This window comes from Gadus morhua, chromosome 17 (genome assembly GCF_902167405.1).
Source record: "Gadus morhua chromosome 17, gadMor3.0, whole genome shotgun sequence".
NCBI lineage: Eukaryota > Metazoa > Chordata > Actinopteri > Gadiformes > Gadidae > Gadus > Gadus morhua.
Window position 1 is genome coordinate 3749329 of NC_044064.1, and position 15547 is coordinate 3764875.

The 15547-nt window shown below is 51.2% G+C and overlaps 2 protein-coding genes across 13 annotated transcripts in view; one reads left to right on the forward strand and one right to left on the reverse strand.

Moving 5' to 3' along the window:
- Positions 1 to 11308, reverse strand: part of col25a1 (collagen type XXV alpha 1 chain) — a 138277-nt gene extending 126969 nt beyond the window's left edge. For 5 of the 12 annotated variants that reach the window (XM_030338523.1, XM_030338529.1, XM_030338530.1 and 2 more), the window contains exons 1-2: positions 10456 to 11305; positions 10212 to 10284 (exon numbers count right to left, since the gene is read on the reverse strand). In XM_030338523.1, the coding sequence (XP_030194383.1) occupies positions 10212 to 10284; positions 10456 to 10704 (322 nt within the window). In that variant the 5' untranslated portion in view covers positions 10705 to 11305. Of the gene's footprint in view, positions 1 to 10211; positions 10285 to 10455 lie in introns of all 12 variants that reach the window. The other 7 variants (XM_030338527.1, XM_030338520.1, XM_030338521.1 and 4 more) reach the window with 3 other exon arrangements.
- Positions 11309 to 12981: 1673 nt separating this feature from the next.
- On the forward strand, positions 12982 to 15242 carry LOC115529914 (stabilizer of axonemal microtubules 1). Its single transcript, XM_030339062.1, has 5 exons — positions 12982 to 13076; positions 13203 to 13364; positions 13601 to 13702; positions 13798 to 13890; positions 13979 to 15242. The coding sequence occupies exons 2-5, from the start codon at positions 13319 to 13321 to the stop codon at positions 14920 to 14922; spliced, it is 1185 nt and encodes a 394-aa protein (XP_030194922.1). The 5' UTR covers positions 12982 to 13076; positions 13203 to 13318; the 3' UTR covers positions 14923 to 15242.
- The last annotated feature ends 305 nt before the right edge of the window (positions 15243 to 15547 follow it).

Here is a 15547-nt window from a genome sequence, read left to right on the forward strand (position 1 = left end):
GTGCCACACTTGATGCTTAAAAGACTAAGCTGTACCTGGGTAACAATGAGCGCCTGGTTCCTGTAAAGCACTGATCAGAGGAACCGAGGGGCGGAACAGACTCCATTTGGATTCAATTTCAGCTTCACTAATTGGTCACACTAGGAGCCACACGGTTCTCTTCCCCATCACCGTGTGTTCAGTTGCTTTATTGATGCACAGGATAACACCGTCTGAACGGTGAAGCTCTCAGAACATCTACTGAGCAACGAGTACGCAGCAGGAGGAGGAAAGTATTCAAGTTCGCACAGGGGTCTGGAGACTCGAAGTACCTCGTCATGCAGGCACTGAAGAACCACCCTGAGTGAGTTCATCATTCCAGGGTGAGGCTCCTCACCAACCTCTCAGACTCACATCAGATATGGATGCATAAAAAAGAAATTGTTTGTTTTTCTCACAAAGGAATGTTTTTCCTTTGGCTGTTAGAAGTGGTTTGGGGGCGGGGGAGGGAAGTCAAATCAGAAAAAAGTGTCCTAGGGAAAGAGAGAAAAGAGAGAAATAGGGAATGTGCAAAAAGTGTGAACAAAAGAAACAACGGAAGAGGCCGAGAGAGAGAGAGAGAGAGAGAGAGAGAGAGAGAGAGAGAGAGAGAGAGAGAGAGAGAGAGAGAGAGAGAGAGAGAGAGAGAGAGAGAGAGAGAGAGAGAGAGAGAGAGAGAGAGAGAGAGAGGTTTCGTCCTCCCCCGGGCCTTTAAGTGTGCCGAGAGGGATGGGGGTTTTAGTGGGGGGGGGGGGGGGGGGGGGGGGCTGGCAGCCGCTGTGCAGACATCACAGCTCAATGAGTTATGCTAAGTGAACGATTATTAGGCCCCGGTCAGACTTCACCCAAACGTGGGTACATACCCCCGTCCGCCTGCCGCCCATCACACACGGGGCAGTTAAACACAGCAGGGTTCAGGAGGGGGGGGCCAACCAATGAGACCCCAATGTGGGATCCAGGGCCAATGTGGCGCCACCTCCTTCAATGCCCCCCCCCCCCTGAACCCCTAAACCCCCCACCATCGGCCCACCGACCCCACGTCCTTCAACGTCAGGTTCCCAGCACGTATCGGTTTTATATCGCCCGTTAAACCATCTCCTCGCACATTATCGGATTAGTGCGAGTCTCGTGTTCGACAGGAAGCGGGCGTCTCGCGCTGAGCTATTAGCGCGCCGCGGCCCGTCCTCTGTTTCCCGTCTGGTTGTCGTTGGCTCGCGCGCGTTAACGTGAGAACTGGTCAGAGGGCCGCGGTACCTGGGGGAGACGTCGGGCCAAACTCAGGAGACGGAGGGAGCTGTTAAAGGCCGCCGTTTGGTCCCTTGCTACGCTACCTAGCTAGCTAAAATGTTCAGGCTAATTGGGCCGTAAGAAAAATGACTATAGAAAAGAGTCAAGAAAGAGTCAAGGACGAGAACAGTGTCTTTCACTTAACAAACCGCCGTGAGATTCTCGGGGTCCTAACGTTGCACACGACCCACTGGCTGCCTCGAGTGAACAACTGAAAAAGGTTGTGTTTGTTGGCACTGCGTGGGTCGTTAGGGGCCCTGACCTCTGACCCCCGTCAGCACCGTGCCGAACCTCAGCCAACACCTCTCTGACGCAGCCTCATATCCGCTCCGTTTGATTCCACACACACACACACGCGCACACACACACGTGCACACGCACACACACACGTGCACACGCACACGTACACACACACCTAAACACCGGAGAGAACAGCAGAATCAAGGAACGAGGTCAGTGTGCTCTTCTGGTTGAATCTTGAACAACAAAATAACAATAATCCTCCACTGCCTCCACTTCTCTGAAGGTAATATATAAATATATCACATTGAAAAGAAGGTGCATAAAAACTTTACATTTTAAGATTTATCCCCAAATAAAGAGTCTTTCTGGCAAATTTCACTCAAAGCAGAAGCCGATCACGAGCAAAAAATGTTTGATGGACGTGAACAAACCTCCTCAGCCATGGTTAGGGTAAGGCAGCCGTGAAACATTGGGACTAATACTAATTTACCGCCTATGAGTCATGTTATTCTACGTTAAACTTTATTCCAGCGCTCCCTCCGTATAAATCAAACATAAACCTTCATACTAGGAGCTACACCCGCCCCAACCAACCTTCCTGCATTAGCAAAAAAAAGGACAAACCAACATGGCGTTGGATAGATTAACAATTAGGCTGTGCTGAATCCTGCCGCGGGCGACGATTCAGTCAAGGTGAATCCCTCTTGCGAGAGACCTCCTAATTCTCCCACCCTGGTGTCAGGAGGTACAACGTCTATTCCCTGAAATCTCTGCCTCGGGGTATTCACTACTAAAAGGTTCTGGTGCTCATCGGGGGGTTCAGATCAGGTTGAGGTTAAATTTGTCTCTCAAGGTCGAGGACATTCTTTTCTGAAAGCTACATCAACTCGCCCCAATGAGTTTCGATTTGATAGAATATCTCCATAACAAAAGCGGAAACAAGGCATAATTCTGCCCATTTTAGTTTGTTGGTTTCTTGTGCCGTCTCCTCCCAGGAGTTCTGCAATCCAAGATTATCAAAAAGGTAAAAATAAAGTAGCCCGTGAACTTGAGCCACAAACCCTGACCAAAACTCTTTAGATGCTAAAATTGAATCACTTAAAAGGAAGGTAAATTATTTGTGGATTCCTCCAATAGAAACTTATGTTAAGCTTATGTCTTTAAATATCATATCACGCCCTGTAGTAATGCCCCTTATCGATAAGGGGTGGAACTCAACGGGTGAACACAATTAACTAATTAGAACTAATCCAGAGGAATCAATAAGGCTTGATTTGATCTCTGACATCAAGGCGTGGTCACTATTGTAACAACCAATAACTTGTATTCAGTAGAAGTGGGCATTGAGACACATTTACAATTCCACAGAGGTCATAAAAGCCAAATGGTTTGTTTCACACAGGGACAGAGACATTATTACTTGACAATGTCTGTGAAGTCAGTCCCACAAGAATCATCACAGTGACTATAACACGTTTATTGGGCTACGGGTTTCTGCGCAACATGCTCGTCCTTTCCTTGTGCAAATGTTAAGCCCTATGGGCTATAAAAGAGAACTACAGTCCAGTGTCATATCAAGCAAGGCCCGTTACCTGCACTGTTACTCTTTTGAATAGGCCCATGTGTAGGAGTGTGATGCTGGCTTTAGTCATTCATCTCAATCTAGTCAAGGTTATGGTCTGCGACACACACACACACACACACACACACAGACCCCTCGAGCGGCGCGTCTGAGACAAGTGCCATTATCCGTCTAAAAGCGGAAATTAGACGAAGCTATTCCTGGTCGTCTGACATTTGGAGCACTGGCTCCACTTATCAGGCGGAGGCAGGGACCGATCCGCCTTAACCAGCCGTCTGGACGGCCAGTATCCGATGACCAGCTGATTTAATTAAAGTGCTGAGTCTCTCTCTCTCTCTCTCTCTCTCTCTCTCTCTCTCTCTCTCTCTCTCTCTCTCTCTCTCTCTCTCTCTCTCTCTCTCTCTCTCTCTCTCTCTCTCTCTCTCTCTCTCTCTCTCTCTCTCTCTCTCTCTCTCTCTCTCTTCCCCCCCCCCCCCCCCCCCCGAGCTGGAGGCTTCACAGATGTTTCTCCCTCCTCCTCCTCTTCCTCCTCCTCATCATCAGATAGACCCTTGAGGGGGGGGCGTGGGGGGGGGGGTGGCTATTCGAGGCAGAGGGGGTTTAAAAGCAGACAGCGGAGAAACCTGTGGTTCAAGGGCCACTGATAAATACACCCGAGGCGACGGGAGTCCGCCGACCAGCGATTCAAGAGGCGATGTTTGGTGGATACGTTGGATGGTTTATCATAGGAGTCCGTCGATAACGATACATGGCGTTCGGGCCCCATGAAGAGAGGTGTGTGTGGTGACGCCGGGTTCAACCTGTGTACACTGATTGCTCAACGAGCAACAGGTGTGCAGCCTCACCCAGCCCCAGAGTCCAATCACAGTCGGCCAGGCGAGGCTGCCTCAACCTGCCTCAGCCCTCACCTACACACACTCACACATCGCCATTGTCACTTTTTTTTGCCATCAGCATACGCATTTCTCCAAAGTGACTCAGTATGAATTGAGATGCGTGTCCTTGAGCGTCTCAAGGGCACGGGGGTCAAACCCAAGACCTGATGGCTGGGAATCCCATTGCACACAGAGCCCCTACAACATCCCCCTCCCCCATATAGAACCGGGTGAACAGCTTTAAAAGAGCGACTGCATGACTGAGGGGCCAAGAGGGGCCAACACAGGGGTGTGTGTGGAGGCTCGCGTGCGTTTATTCCTGCGTTTACTCGCCATTCGTTTCATGTCAGGCCCGGACTGGCACCATTACCACCTCGCACAACGTTAGTCACTTTCTGCAGTCCTAGTGCCCGCTCCCATTAGCTTGACGGAGAGCAGATCGACAGCATCTGTGCCCCACCCTTCAACACCCACCACCACCACCACCGCGCCCCCCCCCCCACCCCCACCCCCACCATGCTGCGGCAGAAAACCTCCAGGGGTGCCAAGCCACAGACTGGGAGATTAGGGGTGAGGGGGAGGATGATGGGAGAGCTGCTGGGGTGGGGGGGGGGGGGGGGGGGGGTGGAAGGAGTGTGTGGGTGGGGTTTCGTCGGGAGGTTTCCGTGACGACGCCGGCGGCGGCAGTGGTGGTGTCCCCTTCGACACACCCTCGCTCTTGATTTGGACTTTTGAAAAAGCTTCCACTGGAAACAAGGAGCGATCCCCGGCAGGCGAGGAGGGCGGCGGCGGCGGCGGGGTGGGGGGGCGGGGTGATTCCCTCCATCAGAGGGCGGGGACGGCGAGTTTGGCTCGACTGGCAGCGGGCGGGGGAAACCTGATGTCTAGTTCCATGGGCTGACCTTCGGGAGACGATGGAGTCGCAGGCAGGGGGAAACTCTGGCGATCGTTTCCTTCTGCAGTCCCCCCCCCCGATGCCGGGGGACATCGTATACGGGCCGTCGGGGCGATAATACGGCGCTCTGATTATACTCTCAAGGTTCCAACCCAGAAAACTAGAAAATGCGGTCCCGAAACTATTTGTTGCCCTACTCGTGTTCCCGCTCCGTTTCTGTTCGCGGACGTTCTGTGGGAAGCCCATATCTCCCTTTGAACCGTCAGGACTTTTTTCATGCGGACCGTGACGGATGGGGTGTACGTGGGAAGGGCCGGGGTCACACGCAACAGAGGGGCTTCTGACTGGAACCTTCTACCACCTCCATACAGAGACACCAAGGGAGAGAGCGAGCGAGCGAGAGCGAGAGACACCGAGAGAGAGAGAGAGAGAGAGAGAGAGAGAGAGAGAGAGAGACACCCAAACACGTTGATACCCAGAGTGTGTGAGCCCTCTTTTGTGAGACCACCACCCACCGCCACCAGACGAGCAGCCAAGCGTGGTGGAGAGACACTGCTGCCTTGAAGAAGAAGGGGCAACCGAGGGTCCCAACCGCACGGGGTCAAATGTCACGACCCTGGAAGCCACTGTGTCACTGCCGAGACAAGTCCTCTTTGAGTTCCTCGATCAATAGGCCGATAGACTCGGGACAACCTCACCGCCTCCCAGACCGATGCCTCTGACGTTTCCACACTATATTTAAACAAGAGGTCACCCTTCCTTTGGTCCCACAATAGGGGAGTGATCGGACAACTGATGATGACACGATAGCAACCCACAAATCAACGTGGACCTCTGTCAAAACATGACATGAGCCCATGACATGAAAACTACATTCAAACGCCTGCCTGACAACAACTTTAGGTCAATAACGAGCGTATGTTTCAGAACAAGGGAATAAATTACTTGACAGCCATCTTCCCAAAGCTTTTCTCAACCTAAAGAGAATCGATGTAAATTCCTTTGCCTTGCTGTTCATGCCGTGACAGCCAGCAGGGCTGAAGCTAAGTGAAACTGAATTCAAAAGAGAAGCAAACATTGAAAATGAAACTCGTTAAAAATGTCTGCCGTCACTGAGGGTTAGAGCGGAGAGTTTTGATTGGCCCGACCGCACGTCGGACAAAGAGCAGGGTGGGTGCTTTGATTTAACAAAAAGGGTTGGCCACCCCTCCCTCTTCACGGAACTCGTCACGGAAACTGCCAGACTGGCAGCGTTCCTTGGTCCTTGGTCAATCAAAGTCACAACTCTTCTGTTTAGGCACCACTTTGGTCGAACAAGCTCCCTGCCGATGTCAGCACCGCAGAGTCGCTCACAGGCTTCCGCTAAAGACTCAAGACCCACTTGTTCAGAGTTCACCTGGACTCTGCATAGAGCTCCCCCAATTGGTTCTACGAACATCCGTACTGAACGGACAGCGATATATTGTTGTTTCTCCTTCTTCGGACAAATGTACTTATTGTAAGTTGCTTTGGCTAAATGGCCTCAATGTAAATCTAAAGCCTCAGACTCCCGATGCACAGTCGCAGAGCAACAGACTAAGGGGCATGGCGGCCGGTCCTGGCTCCTGCGTGGGTTCCCTGCGAGTGGCTCATGTCCTCTCCTTGCTTCCATTCACCTGTTTTCTTCCTTTCCCGGCGTTGCTGTCAACATGAGTGAAGTGCGCCGTTTGGACGTCGGCCGTATAAGTCATGCCCATACAAGTCACGCCATTACCGCCGTAGTTCTAGAACGCCCCCCCAGGGGGAAGATACAGTAGATGAACAAGTGTGTCACTCTTCTGACATAAGCCCACCCCTCCTCCCTGCCCAGTTTGTTGCTATTCTTCTCTCTCTTCTCCCCCCTTGAATGAATATGCTGCGTCAAAGCACCACCGGAGACTGCCAGGTTGCTAAACCGAATCCCAATGGAAAACGAAGGAAAGATGTGTAAACAATTCAGCAGCGCATCTCCCTGCGATGCGCGCTGTCACATTCACCAACGCTCCTCAGATGAAAGCAAAAGGAAAGTTTGAGGGCACAACCATTTCAAAGAACTCTCCATTTCTATAAATAGAAGGACAACGGCGAACGAGAGCACTGTACTCACGGCACTGAATGCTCATTTTTAGAACCACTTCCCAGCAATGGATACAAAACAAACCCCCAGGCAATCAAACTGCAAACATTTCCGTTTCTGCACTTCAGACACATCCCCCCCCCCCCCCCCCCCCCCCCACACACACACACACACACACACACACACACACACACACACACACACACACACACACACACACACACACACACACACACACACACACACACACACACACACACACACACACACACCCTTTTTCAAACAAGCCGGACCAGGATGCCCTCCCACTGTGCCCCAGTCTCCCCACCATGTCCGTGGCACTGGCCACGGGTTTCCTCGCTAACCCAAACCAGCTGGTTGCCATGGCGAGATGGGAGTCTGCTTAGCTTAACCTAGCGCTCGCTAATCACACGGCCGTTGATCGGCTACGAGCTCCGACCACACAAGGGGCGGGTCTTTGTGTGTGACTAATTAATAGGCTGTTTGGGGCGTGTGGCTGATATGATACCCAAGGCCATTGGCTCCTGGGTAGTCTCCCAGCGCCCGGCCGCTGGGAGACTCTTAGCCCGCTCACGGGACGAATGAAGTGTCCCACGGCAACAGAGGAGGAGGGATTAAGTTCTTCTCAGGGATTGACTGTCAATCATCGTTTTGTTTTTTTTGGATTGATGTGAACATCTTAAGAAATAACCATCAAGCATCAGCAACACCAGTCAGAAACCGGCACCTTAAATAACTGACACAAGGTTGCATTGATAACACCGATAACCCAAATAATTCTCCCGGATAAATAATGAATCGAGTTTCTGCCTTGGCAAGGAAAAATGCAACATTTGCATATTCATCTGAATCGCTGCTCGCCTCTCAAGCGAGCGTCCAGCCGTCTGGAGTTCTGCGGTCCCTTCAGAGTGGTTCCTGGGAGCGGTGTGTCAGTGTGCGGAGCGACGCGAGAGAACGAGAACGAGAGAGAGAGAGAGAGAGAGAGAAGTGAGTCTCCGGGCGAGTAAACAGGGAGAAAGCGCTGCGTTGTTACATGCTGGCCGAGCATTTTTATTCATCGAAATTCCATTAAAAACACACCGGGCCCCGCGCAACGTACGCATTAACGGGCCCCGGGGCCACACACACACACACACACACACACACACACACACACACACACACACACACACACACACACACACACACACACACACACACACACACACACACACACACACACACACACACACTTCGGCCCCTTTCATCTCCACTACCCCCCACTAGTCCGATAATTACGAGACAAACACACCGGAGCCCCACCGGCGGGAGAGAGAGTGGGTGAGAGCGAGAGAGCGAGAGAGAAAGAGAAAGAGAGAGAGAGAGATAAAAAGACAGAGCGAGTTTCAATTCATACGAGGCCAAAAGTACAACAACAAAAATAATGTGACAACAAACCACGTACACAAACTCTTAAGCTCAAACACATCCGACAGCATCGGGTAACGGCGGATCCAGAGGCGACGTGTCGGGCGTTTAGCCGCCCCTCTGCTGTGGTCTCGTGTTTGACGGTAACGCAGAGGGCTCTGTGGGAAACAGAGCCATATCGCCGCCTGGCCCGTGGCTATCACTGTGGCAGGAGCCAGAGTAAACAGGAGCACGTCCATCGAGGCGTTCAGAGCAAGTAAAAATACCCCTGGCCTACAAAAGCCTCCGTGCTGCAGGCCAACGTCAACACACTACGCTCAGGCCTTGGCATGGAGGCCCTGCACCTCAGGAACAATTACAACACTCACAACATGGCGGTGGTACCCGCATCGATACTAATGGAGAGGTCGCCCTCTTTGCCGGTTTCCAATAGCCAGCAGGCCGTGCCTCGGTGTAGCGTTGTTGCGCTTCAGTCGACGTGAAGCCTTCTCGTTGTTTGGTTTCTGCACTGTGCCTTGCCGCGGTGAGGGGGGGGAGGAGGGGGAGTAAATGGGAGACACATGATGGGGATTTGGGAGAGAGAGTGGCATGCTTATGAGGGCTCAACGCACTTCATGCCAGCGGTGTGTCCGAATCATTAGAGCAGTCAACCCTTAAGTCAGGAGCCCGTGGCACGCGAGGGTCTCTGCTGGGAAACCCAGCCGGACCACTCACACTGGACGCAGGAGGTTCTGTTGAGCCCTGCAGTGTCGGCTCCGCATGGAGCTGGATTCTAACCTGAGTTCACTGGACTGGACACTTACGCACTTATTTATGTACGTCCTGGCACTTAATATGCACACTTATTGTATGGTGTACGTCCTTGCATTTAAAAATAGTACTTTGTCGGTGCTTGGCACTTGGTACTATGAAGATCCTTACTGTACCGACAGTGATATATTGTTGTTTCTGTTTATTCTGACAAATGTACTTATTGTGAGTCGCTTTGGATAAAATCGTCTGCTAAACGCCCTGAGTGTAAATGTCAATGACCAGCTGAGGACCCGTCTTGGGGAACCATATCCCAGGGGGAGAACATGGAGGTGAATCTCACCGCTTCGCAGCAACCTGATCCGGAGAGGAGCTCCTAAGGTACACTTTGTTTTGTTGCACTGGGATCAAGTTTGGTGCCGGCACAGTGAAATCATCCCAGGAATGATTCTACACGTGCTTTGTCTGTGTGTGTAATATTCAACAATGCTTTTGTATCGATAGGACTCGGCTAGACAAACCTGTCACTCAAGGTTATTGAAAGCTAGTTCTGACACTTTTGATTGAAATCGGAAAAATACATTTAGTAGTCTGCTGTAATCGGTTCGCTGCGTTTGGTATTCAAGAGCTCTTTTAAAAACCGTTGACCACCCGGTGAATACGTAATCGTGTCCTATCACAAGATGCCTTATTAAAGCGTGGAACTAATGTCTCCATCTGGCGGTGAAAGGGCTGATGTTCAGGTTCGGAGAGGAAAAGCTTACATGCGCATCTGTGCATGCTTTGAGTAGCCAGGGGCTCCGCTGATAAGGTAATTATTTCGCACTTCAAATAAAAAAAAAACTCATCCCCGGTAAACACACGAAGGCTCCGCAATCGGTTACAGAGAATACACAGACTATGCATTCACCATTTAAATCATTCATTATCGCACCTGCAGAAAAGTAGAAGAAACGTTGCAAATCCCCCAACGAATACAAACAACCGTTTAAACCTCATTGCAATGAATGAATGAAGGTTAAGGCGTTAGTTCTGTACCTGGGGGGCAGTTGCACTCCGTGGTGTCCGCTTGGCGTGCAATCCGAATCTTCGCAAGGTTTTCATAGGAGCGCTGAAACGTCAAAACAAGGATTGTTTGCATTGAATCGCACGCACTAGTGGGGCGACAGGCGCACTAAGGTTAACCTCTCTTAACAGTTAGCAGACTACCGCTAACTGTAATGGGGGTGCATGCATGCAATGCAACATTCCCAAAGTAAACAGCGTATAGAACCAGGCTCACCTGTGACAGCAGCTCGTCCACTCTGTCTCGAATCAATATGTTAAAATCATCCACCGAGTAGCCCACAGGACGGATCAAATTGGGCTCGCCGATTCTACTCTCCAAATCCACAATCCGGCGGGTGACATCAGACGTGTTGATACTCAGAAACACGCAAAACGCCATGGACGCCACGGAACATAGAGACGAGAAGACGCTCAGCACCGCTGGGCGCGGGTTCTGCCGCTTCTGATGCGCTTCTCTCTCCATTTCTGCACGCAGTTAAGATGCTCCAGTCCGCACGATGCAACTATAACTACCTTTAAACTATGCAGAGAGAGGAAAACACCTACACGCATGCATCGGCCACTGAGTAACAAAATGACGGCGCGCAATTACGCGTGTGTGCCGTGTGCCTGCGCCACCACGACGCGTCACGTCCTGGGACTTGGGTTTTGGGTGACAGCGACAGCTAAGTGGCTGGTCTCCCACAGAGAGACACAGATCCCCCCCCTCTCCTTGCAGCCAGGAGACAAGACGAGGCGCTCCGTGCAGTGTGGCTTTCTGTCGGTCCCGCAAACTTGTTGCTCACGCTTTCACTGCATGTGGCGAAGCGCAGTTATCCAAAGTATCAAATGCAAAATGACACAGAAAGCGGTGGGATGCGGCAACGTCCAGGGGAAGAGAGAGTAGGAGCGAGAGAGAGGAAGAGAGAGAATGGGGGATACTGCAGACATATGCTCCTCTCGGTGATTGCGTCCAGCAATAACACGCCTACAAACGTGTCCGGGCTCATTGACATATTGGATTGGCTGTTTCCAGCTCCGACTGGGATGCACGGTGCAACCACTGAAGGGTTGTTCAACTTAAACGTTTTCTTGCATTAAGGTGCATGTGTTTGTAACGCGAAAACTGCCTTTTTAGTTGGCGTCGAGCGTGAACTTGTTATTTGAAGTTCTCCGACATGGCGAAAGCTTCCAGTCGTTTGTGGTTTGGCTTTGGTCCGACCTCATGGTTCACAAACAAACGGACCGATCAGAGAGGTAGCATTGACGTGAGACGGTCTGGGGACGAGGTCAAAGTTCCCGGAAATAGATTATTGCTATTTGTATTTGTAATATCATATTGTATATTATATATTATATATATTAATATATAAAATAACATTTATCACAAGCACGGATGTCGCTAATGTAACCAAATGGCGCCACCATTTGGTCACCTTATGAATTTAATAATTGGCTTTGGGGAACTACAAGTGACGAGTTGAACGAATCAATCAAGTATTTGTTTCATGGGGTTATATATTATATCATGACTTACATATTATAAGTGTAGGAAGCCCTGCATGGTCAAGAAAAACATGGAACCACTTTCAACTTTTTTTTTTTTTTTTGCTTGGTTCAAGGCACTGGGGTAAACACATGACGTGGTAGGCTAGTAAACCCTCTATTAAATCCAGCATAACCGTATTAGTTTTGGATAAGAACAAAATAACAAAAGGTAACCTGATCAACTATATTAATATATCTGACGGACCTCTCCAACACTGTCAACAGGCGTCCCCGTGTGGACACAACATGTATTACATGTATTACTGGAATTGCTTACTTTTAATCGAATGGAAATGAGATAAATATGAGTAAGTTAGTCAATACGAAACAAACACAGTATTTTGGACGTGGAAAAGTATTTTGTATCGTTGTTTTTTTTTGACCTCGCATCAATAAAAAGGCTCATGGTTTAATTACATTTAAGATTGAGTCATTTTAAGGTCGAGTCACTTTAAGGTGGAGTTATTTAAGGTGGAGTGACTTTAAGGTTGAGCCACTTTAAGGTGGAGTGACTTTACCTTAATTAAAGTGACTTCAACTCAACTTCAACAGTTGGGGGAACGTTCCAAATCGGCGTCCCGCTGAGTTCTACACTGGTTGGTTGGTTACCCGAGATAAACAACAACGCATTACCACACGTGTTGTTCCCTAGGATGAGATCACAAGCTCATAGCGGGGTCGGGATTTATTTATTGTATCCCATGGATTTGTGAGTAAGGGAGACATCATGAGCTGGTGTCTCAAATCTGCAGCGGCTGTGTGGGTGAGTATGTGCACGATACATGCTACGTCATGAATTGTAAAATGACATGTGCAGCAAACACCCAATGAAAAGCAACACAAACGCATCGCCTCCGTACATCCAAAGAGCTCATATCTTTAATCGCGGCAATATGTCATACATTGAATGCGCCCTCATCACCGCAAGCTGTGTCCACAGCGTCCGCTGCGCCCGGCACCACGCAGCGAAGAGACAGACGCGCTGGTGTATTTTTAGAAGCGCTACGTTCACCACGACTCGTGTTCTTACTGGTCCTCAATTATTCACCAAGCTGCTCTCTGCCGCTGATGAATCGCAGCAGTGAGAGTAAATAAGAGTGCGGTGACATGTCAGACCGCAGCCGCCCATCAACGCTCCCCGTCCGATAGCGTTGATATGGCGAACGATTAGGTAACACTACAGCGTGCTACGACATGAATGAGGTGAGCTCATGTTTATAAAATAATGGCTTTTGTGGGAGCGATTTATCCGGGCAGAAAGTGTGAAACACGTACCAGGAATCGCGATCAAACGTGTGCAAACATACGGTACAGCCTCCAACATTTGTCTGTCCTTGATAATAATCCTATAGAACGCAATTGTGAAAACACGCAGGGATTAAGATATGACCTGAACTACCGGTGTGCGTGTGTGTGTGTGTGTGATTGTTTCAGAAGGCACCACTGCGAGAACACAGAGCGACCAAAGCCACCTGTCCTTCTGCTCCCCGACAGCCAGGGAAAAGTTGGGCTCTGCTCGCCTTCTGTTCAACCCAGTAGAAATCACAGAAATGAAGTCCAGCCCACAGACGAGCACACGGTCAGGTACACTCGAAGGTAGGAGCCTTGTACAATTTAAACTAGTACAGCCAGTGGATTTCTTGCATATTAAAGCCTGGTTACTAATTGCTGTCTCTAAAAGAGTTCAATACCCAAGAGGCAGTTTGACGAGTGATGGTAAATGGACTGCATTTATCCAGTGCCTTTCTTACCACTGACCACTCAAAGCACTTTACATTATTGCCCAACATTCACCCATTCACACACCGACGGCGTTGTGTCAACCATTCAAGGCGTCAGCCAGCTCGCCGGGGGCAGTCAGGGTGAGGCGCCTCGCTCAGGGACACGTCGCTCAGGGACACCTCGACACCGGGGATCGAACCGGCAACCTTCAGGTTACCAGCCAACCCGCTCTACCGCCTGAGCCAAATGCCCATAATGTCATGTGAACTATGAACACGGTGGTTTGATGTGAACCGTGTGTCAACAGATCAGTCTACGGGAACCAGAGCCCACACACCATTCGAGACGGACGAACGGCCTCCTCTGAAGGCAGGAATGGCGTCTCACTCAGTGTACACAGGTGTGTGTGCCCTGGCCGCGTCGTGTGTAGCGTAGCGCCTTGTGGTTTGTACATCGACTCACAAACGACGCCATTGTCCTTCCAACAGAAGACTTCCAGGCGTGGGACAGCCCTGCGAGGGCCCACCCTCTCCGCCCACGTGACAACCTCAGAGTCAACAGAGCGCTGTTCGCCACAGCCACGACCAACAGGGACAGCTTCTGCCCCCCCGGCCCCCCGGTGGCGGCGAGGGAGGGCTGCAGACCCGCCCCGCCGCCACGGGAAGCCCCGCCCTTCGACAGCACCGCCGACCACAGCTCCCAGTACCGCCCCCCCACGGTCCGGCCCCGGAGGCCCCCAGCCCGGCCCGCCTGCCACCCCCCCGGGCCCCCTCTGACGGGGGTCCACACCAGCCACACGGACTCCAGGGGCCAGCCCTCGGGGACGGCCCGGTCCTTAGAGCCCGCGGCGGCCTGGGGGAGGAGCCCCGCCTCCTTCGCCAGCACCACAGAGTTCAGGGACCAGTACCGGGCCTGGCCCCTCCCGGCCCGGCTCCAGCCCCAGACCCGGGAGCACCGGGCCCCCGAGGGGGACATGGCCCCCCTCCTCTCCACCACCCGGGCCCACTTCGGGGAGCACCGCGGGCTCCAGCGGCCCCCGGGGGCGCGGCCCGGCAGGGAGGCCTCCGTGAGGTCCTCGCCGGTGAGGTCCACCATGAAGGAGGACTTCAGGGCCTGGACCACGGTGCGCCGCCCCCCCGTGGCCCCGCCCCCGCAGGAGCTGGAGTGGCCCTGGGGCCCCTTCGCCCGGACCACCACGGCGCGCGCCTCGTACACGCCCAAGGCCGCCCAGCGCTCGCTGAGCTGTAAGCCCCGCCCCCGGCCCCTGAACACCGGGCCCCCCATGGAGAAGGCCTCCGTCTACAGGGCCAGCTTCACGGCCCCACGGGGCCCCCTGAGGGACGGCGCACCCCCCAGGGGTCACGGTGGGGTCATGGACGTCAGGATCAGGGACCGCCGCTCTGCTGATGCAATAAGTAATGAACCAGCTTAGGGGGTCACTGCAGCTGGCGACCTTTGACCCCGTCTTTATACCTCCGCACACGACGGGGTGCAAAGGTCAAATAAAATGATGTTTCAACTGCACTGTATTGTAGAAGAAAGAAAGTAGTTGGTATTATAGACCACACTAATGAACATTGTCATGTGTTATTCAAATATTATTAACACCAAACTATTCAAATATTGTATTTAAGCTGACATTAAGAATTATTCTTAAAATGCACATAATGTCACAACTTGCACTAACTGTTCAAATAAGTTAAGAACGTATTTAAATAATATTTTATTAAACCAGACACTGCCAAAATGATACATCTGATGTTTGACGTTTATTGCTATAAAAATTTTTTACTTTTCAGCGACCAAGAAATTGGATGCTTTCTCAACAAAGGCCGCCTTGTACCTTATATATACACACAACATGTACGACTGGGAAAACATTTGACAAAAAGGCTCGGGCCATGATGATCTTCTCCGCCTTCGAGATGAGCTACGATTGACAGCACGGGAAGTTATGCTAGAAGTTATGTATGTTAGTGTGGAGAAAAGTCAAACGTTCGTGTTGAAATATGAAACGATGTTACAAGAACATGGCTAACATGTCAAGTATTTAAAGC

What these genes read in the sequence shown, in the direction of transcription:
- LOC115529914 (XM_030339062.1), top strand. Translation starts at nt 13,319, where the DNA reads ATGAAGTCCAGCCCACAGACGAGCACACGGTCAGGTACACTCGAAG. An exon ending in ATCGAACCGGCAACCTTCAG is followed by an intron (nt 13,703 to 13,797) that starts GTTACCAGCCAA and finishes GTGTGTCAACAG; the next exon opens with ATCAGTCTACGGGAACCAGA. An exon ending in GTCTCACTCAGTGTACACAG is followed by an intron (nt 13,891 to 13,978) that starts GTGTGTGTGCCC and finishes TCCTTCCAACAG; the next exon opens with AAGACTTCCAGGCGTGGGAC.